The 14,735-nt window shown below is 49.8% G+C and overlaps 4 protein-coding genes across 4 annotated transcripts; 3 read left to right on the top strand and 1 right to left on the bottom strand.

The window, feature by feature from the left end:
* Window positions 1–1,141: 1,141 nt before the first annotated feature.
* On the top strand, window positions 1,142–1,964 carry EsH8_VIII_000284 (uncharacterized protein; the record flags this gene model as incomplete). The annotated part of the gene is made up of 2 exons (XM_083269326.1): window positions 1,142–1,820; window positions 1,894–1,964. 2 exons carry the CDS (start codon window positions 1,142–1,144, stop codon window positions 1,962–1,964), a joined length of 750 nt encoding a protein of 249 aa, XP_083129094.1.
* A 936-nt stretch (window positions 1,965–2,900) lies between these two features.
* Window positions 2,901–4,236, top strand: EsH8_VIII_000283 (chaperonin 10-like protein; the record flags this gene model as incomplete). Its single annotated transcript, XM_083269325.1, has 4 exons — window positions 2,901–2,993; window positions 3,123–3,802; window positions 3,856–4,031; window positions 4,085–4,236. 4 exons carry the CDS (start codon window positions 2,901–2,903, stop codon window positions 4,234–4,236), a joined length of 1,101 nt encoding a protein of 366 aa, XP_083129093.1.
* Window positions 4,237–9,513: 5,277 nt separating this feature from the next.
* On the top strand, window positions 9,514–10,288 carry EsH8_VIII_000282 (lytic polysaccharide monooxygenase auxiliary activity family 9 protein; the record flags this gene model as incomplete). Its single annotated transcript, XM_083269324.1, has 2 exons — window positions 9,514–10,140; window positions 10,202–10,288. The coding sequence occupies 2 exons, from the start codon at window positions 9,514–9,516 to the stop codon at window positions 10,286–10,288; spliced, it is 714 nt and encodes a 237-aa protein (XP_083129092.1).
* A 1,577-nt stretch (window positions 10,289–11,865) lies between these two features.
* Window positions 11,866–13,757, bottom strand: EsH8_VIII_000281 (adenylosuccinate synthetase; the record flags this gene model as incomplete). Its single annotated transcript, XM_083269323.1, has 7 exons — window positions 11,866–12,399; window positions 12,451–12,512; window positions 12,571–12,667; window positions 12,721–13,151; window positions 13,217–13,304; window positions 13,476–13,503; window positions 13,720–13,757. The coding sequence occupies 7 exons, from the start codon at window positions 13,755–13,757 to the stop codon at window positions 11,866–11,868; spliced, it is 1,278 nt and encodes a 425-aa protein (XP_083129091.1).
* Window positions 13,758–14,735: the final 978 nt, after the last annotated feature.

Here is a 14,735-nt window from a genome sequence, read left to right as displayed (position 1 = left end):
TGATGCAGCTCGATACGTGAGAATTGAAGAGATGGGTTTGTGGTTTTGCTTCTCTGCGTCATGATTCGTCATGACAACCTCCTCCCCCACCTGGTGGCCCAAGCTTCCGCGCATTTCGAAGCACGAACCACCGAGCCACCTTACAAGGTCAAAAATGTCTGGAACAAAAAGATAAATTGATATGTACTGCTAAGAAGCCATTTCTCTACCAGTAGTAGCCTCTTCATAATATCTCTATAACGCAACCACTCAAACACGTAGATGGTTAGTCAATGACAGGTACAGGTCACCGGCGCCAGTCATCAGCTCGGTACCTGAGAATTAGTCTCCGCACATCACTAATACCACCAGTGAATACACTTCAAGCTTGCGGACGGTGAAGCAAATAAACTTAATCGTCATGCAACCAGTTTCTAAAGCCAGCCTTATCAATCCGTGAACCCGACGGGTATCTAGCGAGGTTGATATTCAGTCAAACCCTCATGACGTGATTTCGAGCGGTGTGTTGGTCCAGGGCGGATTATCCAAGACATCAATCGGATCAGCCGGCATGGCAGCGTCAGTGGCTGAGTCACTGTGCCTTGCAAAATTCCACCTCAACCAGCACCTCGAAGTTAGCGAGAAAGGGTTCCACTGTTATGAAGCATTGTCACGGCTGCATGGTGTAAGTAACAGTGGGGCTATACTTCACTAGCATATACGACGGTGGAGTTGCGCTGACAACGGAATGAAGAAGCAGGGGTTTGAATCCTTATACGAAAACCATACCAATGACATGTACAGATCCGTAAATCATGCCCCGAATTGTTACACCCTATTCGGCTGCCTAACCTTTAAAATCGCCTTGTCGGGCGTACTTGGCCGGAGGCGGTGGAGCATCTGAATAGTGGCATGGCCTCAATCTGCGCCTCAGCCACGCTCCGCGCCGAGGAGCTACTGAGACATTTGGTATTCCGAAATGATCACAAGCTTATTAATGACCGGCCTTGTCATGGATATATCAGAATGATCAACCCCTCAGTTCAGGTTCAAAATGTCGAAACAAGATTTTGGACTAAAACTCTTTGGATCTGTCAAATTCCAGATACACTGAAGCATCACAACAAACTCGCGCAACAACCACAACAATTTTTTGCCAACCATGTCGTCTATGCTAGATATCGACGTAAAACCTCCGACCTATGACGATACCGTCAACTTGTCTCGGGTGCAACTCAGTTGCGGAGAGATGCCATCGTTATTTCTAGACAGGACAACTGTCTTCGCCAATACGGACCCACCACGAGCACTGTACGAGCTGAGCAACCCAGTCTGCGATGCAAAGTCGCTCGTCTATGGAGTCCAAAAGGTTGCCTACAGAGTCTCATCAACAGCTGGCAGCGACAAAGTTAGAACAAGATTAGATCACATCTACGACATTACTCAAGACCCTCTGAAGGCGCTGGAAAGCCTTAAACTTCAGCTGAATGACGTAGTGGTCATTCAGGGTAAAATGAGTTCCAAGAAGACGTTCAAAGAGGTGCATCTGATGCCTGGTGCGGTGGGATGGAAGGTCAAGGACCATTTCAAGGCTGGCGACAGCGCGGCACACCAACTGAAACATCAAAACGAGATTCACTGGAAGAACACAAATGGCGAAGTTATCGCCGTCGAGACCGTGGCCAAGCGCGACAAACAGAAGAACTTGCTCGGCTTTCCCAAGTTGGATATCAAGGCACCGATGGAGGACAAGGAACTGGATCTTCTGGTGACAAGTTGGCTTGCTAGGGTGTGGCGGCAATCAGTCGATGAAACCAAGGAGCCTATGACTTGGGCAGAGTGTGAGTTGACGTTCTCCAAGTTTTTCAAATGTCGCATCATCAAATGCAGTGCGCTAACGATCCATACATGCAGTCAAGGGAATCTCCAAGATGGCGTTGAACAACAACAAATGGGGAAACACTTGGAAGTTGGCAGGAGTCTAACGACATAAGATCGACGGCGTTGGGAAAATTCTGCCGGGCGAAGTGAGGTTGTTGGCCCTGAAAGGTAGCGGCTCACGTGGATACCCATTTGCTCTTCACTTTCAAGCAATTTACCGGATTTCGAAGTTAAATAGATCGGAGCGTCTGTAACGATGGTCTTCTCATCGATAGTATGATTATAGATACCCATAGTGTGGATTTATTCCGCCAAAGCAACCCTATTAGAACCACTTGTTATCCTCAATGAGTATACTGCATGTATTATGGGCGAGCCAGTTCAAAATTGAAAAGATAACAGCAATACAGCTTGGGCCTAACAAAACCTGATGGCCAGACTTTTTTTTATCAGCTTTGGACAACTCATCTGCCCCCAACGAATGCGACAACGGCAGGCCATTGTTCCCATAATTTTGGTTCACATTGGGCTTAAGTCGTCCTTTTTATGAGCTCATCAGGGGAGTTTCAGATACTGATGTTCATAGATTTCGTAGTTATGGAACCCTGTGGCTGGGACCAAACGAACTATCCATACTGAAGTTGCGAATTCATAGTCTACTCTGGTTGCCAAGAAATGCGTTCAACTGAAAATTTGGGCCTGCTTCATCCATCCATTACCAGAAGTCTTTCCGCAGCGCCGAGTGTTCGAACAGGATAAACATCCCTGAAGCCATCTGCCAAGCACGTGGCCTGACAGTGCGGGGCAACGAAACGGGCTTGCTGTGGTTGGTGATCATACGATGACACGCCTGACACCTATTTCCGCAGTGATACCGGGAAACTCTGGGCCCTGGAACTTGGAACGATAAAGTAACGCCACGAGGGGAGGAGCATAAGTAGTCAGTCACCGTGCTTCTGTTCGTGCAGTCTCCAACCCTAAACTTAACATTCCACCTCGCAATCATCCGCAACGATACCGACCCTAGAAAAGAACTAACAATGAGCATGATGAGAGCTGCGAGATACTACGGGAAAGAAGATATCCGTATCGAACAGGTACCGGAGCTCCCTTGCGGTCCAAATCAAATCAAGGTAAGTCAAACCTGAGGCGGTGCACGTCCTCACGCATGTCAATTTCGACCCCGCGCGCGGGGAGGACTGGACTTTCAGTGCCACTCTTGTTGGAGTTTGAATGCATCACTGACCACGCTATTACCCCAGATCGCCCCAGCTTTTGTCGGAATCTGCGGGACTGATCTCCACGAATACCTCGGGGGCCCCAATTTCTGCCCCGCATCCAGACACCCCGTCACGGGCGACACAATCCCCGTCACTCTGGGCCACGAGTTCTCGGGCGTCATTAAGGAGATAGGCTCAAACGTCAAAGGGGACCATCTCAAAGTCGGTCTGCCGTGCGCGGTGCAGCCGACTGTCTACTGCGGCAAGTGTGCAGCTTGCAAAGCCGGGGCCGAGAATGCATGCCACACGGGCGGCTTCATCGGGCTCAGCGGCGGGGGCGGCGGGTTAAGTGAGGCAGTTTCCGTGCCTGCCGACCAGGTCTTCCCTTTGCCCGAGGGGATCCCCCTCGAGTTGGGCGCTCTGGTCGAACCGCTTTCTGTTTCTTGGCATGCCGTCTCCGCCGGATCCGTAACGCCCGAGTCGACTGTTTTGGTGATAGGCGGCGGTCCTATCGGCCTGGCTGCCGTTTTGTGTCTCATTGCCAAAGGAGTGAAGAAAATTATTGTTGCAGAAATTGCCACTGCTCGGCAGCGATTTGCCAAAGAATTCGGAGCGACGCACATCATTAATCCCAAGGAGCAAGATATTATGAAAGAGACAATGGCCATCACCGGCGGCATCGGAGCGGATGTTGTTCTTGATTGTGCAGGAGTCCCCGCGAGGTATGCGCGTCTCCAAATTCAATACTTCCGAACGCGGGCTGACATTTAAATAGCGTTAAGGCGGCCTGTGAGGCGGTCAAAACTCGCGGGACGGTGGTCAACGTTGCGATTTGGGAGAAGGAAATACCCTTCAACCCAAACTGGATCACATGGAGAGAAAGCTCTTACAAGTCGGTACTTGGCTATCAGAAAGCTGACTATCAGGCCGTGATTGAAAATCTGAGGACAGGTATGGATAAAGATTCCCACTTCTCAAGAATTCTCAACTAATGTGATTCATAGGAGCCTTGAAGCCAGCGTCTATGATCACTCGAAAGATTTTGTTAGACGACTTGCTTGAACATGGTATCAAGGCACTTATTACCGACAAGGATAATCAGGTCAAAATCTTGGTCGATGTGAATGCATCCTTCTCAGGAAAGGCTTCACTGTAATGAGTATGCTGTGGAGACAAAGGTTGAATGCTAAGAACATCAAGCCATAATGAATAAACGCTATCAGAATTCTTGCTATGCTTTAAAAGAAAAAGCACAATATTTAGTGCTAACCAGAGGTTTTCATTTGTTGCATTTCGGCAATCCTCTACTGATTGCAGAAGCAGCCGCAAGCTCCTTCGGCAATGTTGACGCTCTCCAATTTGAACCCGCTTCCGCACTGTTTTCACATTAGCAGAGTTTCCACAAGGCGCATTCAGGCAAGGTACCTCGCGAGGGCACGCCGTACTGCAGACTCCCTCAATATTGCGGCATTCTGCGTTCGAAAGCTACAGATTCTTAGCGAGAAACTAGCAATGATCAAATGAAACGCACGTTGCTGTTGCCAAATGCTCTGCAGTAGGACTTCTGGGCGGCAACCTGAGAAACCAGGGCCATTGGAAGAATGAATGAAAGGAGAGTGGAGAATTGCATCTTGAACGAAAGATGGGATGAAAAAAGAAATATCAACTTTAAGATTTGGTATGGGAGTACGGCACGGGTTGACACTCTGGAACGGCTTATGACCACATTATAAAAGGTGAGCCGATGGACTTCCAATGAAGCAGACATTCAGAATTATGGATAAACGGGCGTCATTGTCGCAAATTGAAGTAAAGGATAGATTAAGGTCTTACACTCTAATCCGTACTTGACTCATTGCCTAAGCACAATGCCATCATTTAAAGTTTGTTACAGGCACTGCCAAGCTAATATGCGGGAATATGACGGCATGCCTCACTTAGTTTCTAGTCATTTTCTCTCCACTAAAGGTCCATTCTAACCACGGCACTCTCGGGAATGGCCACTATCTGCTTTCTTATATTCGATCAGTGGATCCCAAACTCTTGGGATCGTTCGAACAGTTGGTGACGATGCTTTGTCGTTCACGTCGGGAAAGAGGGAATACTCCGTCGGAAAAAACGGAATGCTCCGTCGGCCCCCACTATTGACCGAGACCATGGAGAAGGAGAATTCTAGGTGGATACAATGTGCGAGACCGCCTTGGAGCTTTCATGTTTGCAATGTTCGTGTACTAAGAATGTTTAACCGGTGACGCTCTGGTCACCAGATATTGTACGAGAAGAGACTTTAGACATAGAGATCCCTCGGCTCCCAGCTTTCGCGTCTCTGACAAACTTACTTGTACCAAATTGGGTAGCATTGCAGGTTCTTTTCGCGCGGTGCGAAGATTCCAAATGGATAATTCGATTCTTTTAGTTCTATGTTGATTGTAATCATGAGCACACTATATGACATCAGTCTAAGTAGGAAGTGAATAATCTATAGCTTCAGATTCTGGGCCTTGTGGATTGAAAAGTAACGGAATTACATGCTAAAGCAGGCAAAACGGAGGATGAAACTGAAACTCATGTTTCACAATACTGTAGCTAGAAAACATTACTCCGATTTGTGATTCTATTCATACAGGTCACTTGACACCACCTGATTTGGCTTTCAGAGATTAACCAAGGATTGCAATAGCTAGTATTGATTTGTTGGAAAGAACTTCCTCCACCATCAGTACAACTTTCTAAGAACAAACCATATCAAAACAGATCGAAGCATCCCTAGGACTTTCTGGATGATGGATCTCATGAATGCCAAAAAAAGGAGGTTATTGGCAAGAAGTAAATTGCGAAGGAAATCGAGCTTTCGCGTGTCCAAGCACACAAAGACGCCGCTGAAGTAGATTGGTTTCTGAATAAATCAGTTTCCAAATCATTTCAAGAATTTGCCTTGTAGCATATGGAAAACCAGTCAGAAGTGATACTATAGATATGTTATTTGGTGGAGCACGTCAAGAAGGGGCAAAAGGATATTAGGACAAATGTTATAAGGAGTATCATAGAAAATCCCCCAAACGATGGCCTTAGGAACAACTTTTGAAAGGACGGGACATGTCTTTTGACCTATTATGTGGCGAAAATAATCAGAATGTCGAGTTGGTGGATCTCAATTCTTTAGGGGTCATAAAACTTGGGTTGTGGGTCTTCAAGTTTAAAATCAAGAATGGATTTATGAGGGAAAAACGAAGACAATTTCAAGTTTCAATTTAGCTTCTGCTAACAATGTCAAAGATGGTATGCAAAAGACTGATCAAGGTTGGCCTAGTACTTTAGATTTTCATCACGCAGAAACGCTTCGATTCATACACAATACTGCGTTGTTATATAATGGCATCAGATTTACAAGTGTTCAGTCACAGTCCCGACACAATCTCGGTATCGCTTTTGCTGGTGTTAAGGAGCTACCAACACAATTAACAGTCTTTGAATGATTTCATGAAAGGTGAAAGCCTCCCTATTTGGAGATGTGGGTATCATTGATGCCGATAACCGAGCCCGAGTCAGCAGATGAGGGAGCGTATTCATGACAAAACTTTGATTTCGCTCCCTCCGCCTGATCCGCAATAACGAACCACAAAAAATGTTAAGAGAGAAGAAGCAATCGAATTGCTAGTATGCGCAAACCAGCATGGTATTGCTGGCGAGGTTTTGTACACCTTTCATACGACACATGAATATGGCCACGCCAGGGTGAACGCAGGGCATAGTATCAAGTGTCCAATTCAAGGCCATGGCAAAGCATGCCACCGAAGACTCCGAATTCGTGTGAGGAGCAACTATGGAGACTTCGGTTAAAACGGCTCTGTCGATTCGTCTAGTGCGGTATCATTAACGTTCGCCAATGGACGTTAAGCTGGAACTGCTTTGAGCAGTCGGATTTGCGTGCCAATGAGACTGCATGAGACATTAAAGTATCACCATCACGTCCCATGCAAGTGTAATAGACCTGATGAGATAGTACGATGTCTAGATATCTGCGTCCACGCAGTTTACTCTCGTGTCATATCAGACTTTAAAGTTTAATAAGCTGTGTTGATCTGTCGACTAGCACAGGTTATTTTTATGACTGCACTATCATGTGTTGATCTTTGGACTAACATAGAGACTTGTAAAGTTAATTTATATTGCAGTCGACTTTCTCTTCATTATGCTGCCGTCTGGCAGCGGATGGTTCCGCTAGGCAACTTTGCGATCCCTAACAACGTATATGCTTGAGACTATGTGTGATCGAATAGTATATAAGAAGGATCAAGCGCCGCTATCAATTCACGGCTCATTATCACCCCATCACAACAAACAACTTCACCAAAAATACATTATACCATTTCCCGTAAGTTTTTCCATATTCATCCCAGCGCACATAGGTTAACGTCATTAGCCCCTTGATTTGCAACATGAGAGCTTCAGCACTTTTCACTGCCCTCGCGCTGGCTTTGACCGCCCAAGCCTGCGACACATACAAATACTGCCACTGCACCAATGCTGATGGGTCGGCTAATGACGATGTGACTTACACCACGTGTGGGAATGACGAGATCATCTACGATAGGGGGTATGCAGAGTGCAAACACTACGACAACTATGTCTACGTTGTCAAGGCAATCAACAACTGCGACTTTAGAAAGGCGTGCAACAAAAATGGCGCACCTGGCGATTCAAACTGCAGAGCCAAGGTCGGCATTTTCAAGGCTTGAAGAAAACGATGTCTCGGGGCAATGGATTCCGTTTGCCAAGTCTTGGCAACCGCAACCTGTATCTAGGCATAGGCAAAAGGGTACTGTCAATTTTGCCTGGGGAAATTCACATTATTGGGTAATAGAGCGGCTGGGCCATCAAGGGTTGAGTTAGCTGGTCCATCCATTAATACACACAAGTTTTCCACGCAAGTAGTTTGACTTTTGGCTTAGGAGCAATGAAAACGTGCATGTTGGCCAATTTCAACTTGCAAGCGAAAGAAATGCACAACAACAATAACTTCATATGCTGATTTACAAAACAAAACATAATCGCTGGTAAACATAGCAGACCTTTACAAAGCATTTCCTGTGGAACCAGATAGAGGTAAACCACACAGAGTCAATACATTAAGAGTTTGCATTCATTGGTTCTCGGAATGACCAACCAGACAGGGGAAAGAGAAAAGTTGACTTGCCTTAGGCTCATTTAACCTTGATCACGTCAACGTACCCCACGTCGGAAAATCTGCTGCTAGTAGTCTAAAGTCAGTCATCATTTGACCCAATAAAACCAATCATTCTGCTCGAACCCTTCCGTTAGTACATAGCTCTAATAGCTAATACGTTGAGTTTGAAAAAGAACCGCCGACATGATCACTGCGCAGCCGTCTGGGGTTCTCATAGACCCCCTTCATACTTGACGATGCCCCTGGCAAAAGGGTGTCCATTACGGTTGCGATGCGTTTCATCTGTAACCCCTGGCTCGGAGGGGTAATGTGCTCCGGTTCGGCCTCTTCGAGGTCACAAGAACACTAAAAAGTGTGTTTTAGACACGCATCGATGGACTGGTCCCAACAAACGGGCGAGATTTAATTGTTTTGGGAGCTTTTGCAGCCTTTGGGGCAGTTGCTTCCAGAAACAGAAAGCACTCGATTCGCGGATTGGGATGACCGCTCGAATGGCAGGCACATGGGCTCAGCCGAGTGCATCTCCATAGTACCCCTCCTCAACGGATCCTTGAAACCTCTCTGCCGATCGTGTTCGTGACTCTGATCTCTGGTAGCGAGGCTGCAAATAACTTGAAATAAGTAAGCGCCCGTGACTGGTTCCGCATTCCCCGCGGGCCCTGACCACACGCCGGGAACCAGCGTCGTGGCCCAGATATTAAGGAATCCCTGAAACCAGGTAAGCCAGTAGTTGCGCGGAAAAATTGACAAGTCCAATGGCACGAATTAAAGTACCTCAGTTAAATGAAAGCCCAGAGGCTTGGGTCGCCGTGGGCGGGAATGTCGGTAACGGGTCCGAGTAATATTGCTATATTAACCGGACCATCATCCTCCGTCGATCCACCCGGAGCCCTGGCGGACGATCCTCCTCGTCCATCGTCGGCGGTCTATTCGCTCAGAGGTTGCAACGAAAGAAAAAGCACGGCCGGCGTGTCGCCGCCATGGCGGTCTTGGCTTCTTGTCACCTGGTCAGAAACCACCACGTCGCCACCCGCGGGAAGAGCTCCGGGGCAGAGAGAGCAAGTCGTGATATCCCGCTGATGGGGGGATACTGGCCCCCTATATATACCCTCCGAATCGATTGCCAGTTGATCATTCCACACTCGAACAAGCCGAGCGCATTTGAGCACATTTTCATTCCTTCAGCCTCTCGGAACCCTGCGTTCTGTCCTTCTCTTCAGCCCAGACAACTGACCACCGCCCGCAATGAAGGTTCTCATTTCTCTTCTCACGGCCAGCCTGGCCAGCGCCCACACCATCTTCTCCTCTCTCGAGGTGGGCGGCACAAACCAGGGCCTCGGCAACGGCGTCCGCGTGCCCTCCTACAACGGCCCCATCGAGGACGTGACCTCCAACTCCCTCGCCTGCAACGGGGCCCCCAACCCCACGACGCCCACCTCCACGATCATCAACGTCCAGGCCGGCCAGAACGTCACCGCCATCTGGCGCTACATGCTCAGCACCACCGGCTCCGGCCCCGCGGACGTCATGGACAGCAGCCACAAGGGCCCCACGATTGCGTACCTCAAGAAGGTCACCAACGCGGCGACCGACACGGGTATCGGCAACGGCTGGTTCAAGATCCAGCAGGACGGCTTCAGCGGCGGCGTGTGGGGCACCGAGAAGGTCATCAATGGCCAGGGCCGCCACACCATCAAGATCCCCGAGTGCATCGCCCCCGGCCAGTACCTCCTCCGCGCCGAGATGATTGCCCTGCACGGCGCCAGCAGCTACCCCGGTGCCCAGTTCTACATGGAGTGCGCGCAGATCAATGTCATCGGCGGAACCGGCACCAAGACGCCCTCGACCGTCAGCCTCCCCGGCGCCTACAAGGTAAGTCGACCTACTTCTCAAGGGTTGTTTGTGTCTAGCAATGCTAATCAAGCGGTTGCAGGGAACCGACCCCGGTGTCGCTATCAACATCTACTGGCCCGTCGTGACTAGCTACACTATTCCTGGCCCCGAGCTCTTCCAGTGCTAAGTGTCTCGTGGCATATAACTTTCCAATAGAGAAAGGGGGTTGGAGGGTTCCGAACAATCTTTATGAGCGCACCCCGTATCAGCATTCACTCCACTTTCAATCTAGTTTGATATCAACTGTCGGGGTTAAAGCCCAACATAGGTGCAACCTAGGATATTCTTGTACATAGTTACACAACCGTCAATAAACCTTTATGCAAATGTGCATCACTTTGGCTATTCGGCCCTTGGCAAATAACTGGTGGCCACGGAGTATGATGACTGGGATTCATTTAGTTAGCCTCAATACAGGGCTAAAATCTCGGCTTAAGGCATTCTCAAAGAGCGTTTATGAAGCCCGGTTACAATTACAGGGCGAGCCTTTAGTAATATGAAAGAGTGCCTTGTGAGCATGACCAAGAAATATCGGCAAGATTTCCCAAATAGGTCACTGGTGATGAGTTACACCGCAAGATAGGGTGCAAGGAATAAGAAGCATCACCGGCGATATCGTTGTTGGAGGTCGGAAATAGGCTGGGACGGGAAACCAAACTGAACATCAAAGGTTTGAAGAGATAAGAAAAAACACATGTAAGAAAAGTAACATTCATTGACAGAGTCCAAATCCACACCATTAAACTTTGTTGACGGCAGATGCAGTATAGAAAAGACACAACAGTCGGACCGTTGAAGATTTAAAATGATAAAGGAAGAAGAAAATGACAAAAAAAGAAAACTTTGAAGTTGCAAGTCAAGTTCAATTGACCGCAAACACCAAAAGATTTTGACCAGCATGGGGGTCGAACCCACAATCTCCTGATTCCACGGTGTATCGTAGTCAGACGCCTTGCCATTGGGCCAACCGGCCAGACAATTCAGAACACCTTAGGTGCTCGTCTGTGACGGATTGTGGTGGTGCGGCATTCATATTTTTTGCAATCAGAGCGGTTAGTCATGGGGATCAATAGGCCCTCTCTAGACGCAGAAACCTTGCCCGTCCATTGCGTCTGGGGGAGGAGGGGTTGAGTTTTCGCGGCCGACCAATGGCGGAAGACTAATTTGGGCATCAAAGAGGGCGGAGGGAGAAAAAAATTTGCTTGACGGCGTCTTTCCGAGGGCGCTATCCTGGAAATGCCTCAGCCCCTCCCGATGTCGGGGAAATCTTTTGGGGAACCCCCGATCTCCACGGCTTCCCCCGCGGCTGTTGGTGCCCCGACCTGTCCTGTGTGACTCTAATGGCTGCTGGGCTTCGGGCTCCCCTTCTGTGTAGTCAGTCACAGTTGGTCATAATAAACAATGGGGTCATGGTATGGGACTGTCAGCTGTGGAAAGCCTTGATGTTGAATTTAATGTGGCAAGCTATACCCTCCTTACAATGTAGATGGCAGTGACGGTGCAAGAGCGAGCGTCTGGTTGCACTCAAATTCACGAGGCATATCTTATAAGCACCCCATGTCATGTATGCAGTCTATTGTTTTTCAGGTTCCATTGAACGCCTTATGGACTATTTCACAAAGGCCTCTCATCCCATCAGTTCCGCCATTCCGGCATTTCGCAATATTCTAGCTTTGCACAGGTCAATGTCGCCATTGGCTCGACCTAGTATCCGCGGAAGATGAGGTCCTCTCTCTTGGGACCAGTGCCGATCCATACAATCTTGACACCGACGAACTTCTCGATAAACTCAATGTACGCACGAGCCTGCTTGGGCAGGTCGAAGTACGTCTTCGCACCGGTGGTGGGCGTGTTCCAGCCCTCGAGCTCCTCGTAGACAACCTCGGCATGGTCGAGCGCTCTGATGTTGGCAGGGAAGGAGGGGAAGACCTCGCCGGTGCGCTTGTCCTTGTAGGCAACAGCGACCTTGATGGTGGGGAAGGTGTCGAGGATGTCGAGCTTGGTGAGGTTCAGCGCGGTGTAGTGGTTCAAGTCGGTCGAGTACTTGACGACAACCAGATCGAGCCAGCCGCATCTGCGGGAGCGACCGGTGGAGACACCGATCTCGTGGCCAATGGTCTGGAGCTTCTCGCCAACCTCGTTGAGCTGCTCGGTGGGGAATCCACCGCCGCCAACACGGGTCGTGTAACTCTTGACAACGCCAACGACGTGGTTGATCTTTCTGGGGTTGAGGCCAAGCTATTTGCGTGTCAGAAACAAGGTCAATGAAATGGGGCCATATACACTTACACCAGTGAAAACACCGCCAAGGCCAGTGTTGGATGATGTGACGTAGGGGTAAGTTCCGAAGTCTGTCAGAGAGTTAGCAACGCAAGGCTTCTCGCCTCCACTGTAGGAGGCTCCACATACTCAGATCAAGCATGACAGCCTGAGCACCCTCAACGAGGATCTTGTTGCCGTTCTTCTGGGCATCGGCGATGATGGGGACGGCATCGACGACAAAGGTCTACACACACATTAGCTTGAGAGCACCGACATGTTACTAGGGGTGCGCCATACGCGGAGGTCCTCTCTGTACTGCTTGAAGCGCTTGATCTCGTCCTCGACGTCGTAGACGAGGAGGTCGCCGAAGCGCTTCTTGAAGCCTTGGGCCAGCAGGCGAAGCTTGGTCTCGAAGACTTCCTCGTCGAACATCTCGCTCACGGTGATACCGTTGCGGGAAGCCATGGTGCTGTAAGTTGGGCCAATGCCGCGCTTGGTGGTGCCAATGCTGTTGCCGCCAAGCTCCTGCTCTTCCAAACCGTCGACCTGGATGTGGCAGTCGGTGATGATGTGGCATCGGTCGGACACCAGAAGGCGGTCACGGATGTTCTTCAGGCCCTTGGCCTCAAGGTCGGCCATCTCCTTGAAGAAGGTGGGAACATGGACGACGGCGCCGGATCCGATGAGGCTGATGCAGTTGGGGTGCAGGAGGCCGGAGGGGAGGAGGTCTGGAGGCAAGCAAAGGTCAGCACGGCGACGGCGGCATCACGAGACCGCAGGAGGGAAGGCTTACGGAAGTCGTAACTGACACCATTGGCGATGACAGTGTGGCCGGCTGGGAGAGGTGTTGTTAGAATGCGTCGCGATCGGTAGAGTTGGAGCTAACTCGTACCATTGTGTCCGCCCTAGGGCCATCAGCATGCCATTGATTAACCAGAAGGTACCGAAGTCCCAACCTGAGCTCTGGCGCAAATCTGCGCGTCTTGTCCGAGGCTGTCTGGAGGATTAGAAGGCTACGGCGACGGACTGAGGGCACGAGGGAGAGCTTACACGTCAACCAGCTTTCCCTTGCCCTCGTCACTATTGTCAGGCGATGTGTTAGTCCAAGACCTGGTCGCAATTGGCGCGGCACAGCAGCGGCAGCAAAGCAAATCGCGCAGCAACGAGCTCTCTCTGCGGGCATACACAAACAGAGAATCGAACATGTATACCCCAGAGTTCTCGGTGTGTCCGCCCTGCTGGCTGGGGTTCGGGGAAACAAGGCAAAAAGAATCGCGGGAAAGATTGACAGCTTACCCCCACTGGGCGCCGAGAACAATGTCAATCGTAGACATGATGGCGGGTAGTGATCTGTTATCGTGTCTCCACGTAGCAACAAATATGGCGATTGTCAAAGTATGGGTTGTTGCGATCGCAACGTCGGTCTGCGATAATCTCACAAAAACAGTCAGAAGGGAAAGACGCGGGGTTTAAAAATTCCCATGGAGGGGCAGGTTTTGCTTTGGCGGGGTCCCAATTCTGCGCCAGCGTTTGCGGGCAAAAGCGGCTGGGCTCCACTGCCGTGGCTCCGCTGTGACTCTGCGCCTGCGCAGTGCATTCTTTGACTCTCTCATTCTTCGAGGCGAGTTGCGTGATCGGATGCGTAAGGGTACGTACCGCGGCAATTACGTACCAATGGCCGGCTCGACGGGGACGGAACCGCCCGGAGCGGAAGAAGCAGTCAGCGAAGCGACGCCGGATGGGATGCTGTCACGTGTATGATGATGTCAGCCCAAGCCAGAGAGAGCCATGGCTCGCTCCAGCCACACTCATGTCAGCTATGGGGAAGACAAGCCACCGCCACAGCTGGCTGGCTGGACACCATGCCCACCTAGCCACATTCCAGCCACACACCAAACTCTCGCTGCATTTTCCCCCACATTCAATCATTTTCTCTGCAGGAATCGTCAATCACATTATCAGACCACCAACAATATTTCAGCATGACAACAGCCATCGACAGGGGGGCTATTGGTTTTGGGGAGCGAGTAATGACCACTCAATAACGCCTCTTTTGTTAGCGACGGCTGAACCACTTGGTGACAGCTCCGCAGTCGGCTGCCCAAATGGCAACAAGTACTCCTCCCCTTACATTCACTTACGCTCACTTGCTGCTGTTATCTACTTTTAGGTCTGAGGAGGCTCCCAAGAGCCTCTCTCTTGTTCTGTCCATATCATCCAGAATGTGTCTCAACGTCACTCAGCAATTAGTTGGGCACACTGGGGCATTTTACTCCATACATAGCGCACACCAACTCAAGCTTAAAGCTTCT

The sequence above is a fragment of the Colletotrichum jinshuiense genome, chromosome 8, assembly GCF_051148585.1.
Source record: "Colletotrichum jinshuiense chromosome 8, complete sequence".
Lineage (NCBI taxonomy): Eukaryota > Fungi > Ascomycota > Sordariomycetes > Glomerellales > Glomerellaceae > Colletotrichum > Colletotrichum jinshuiense.
The sequence above is the reverse complement of the archived record's forward strand: the minus strand, read 5'-3'. Positions and strand labels throughout refer to the sequence as shown.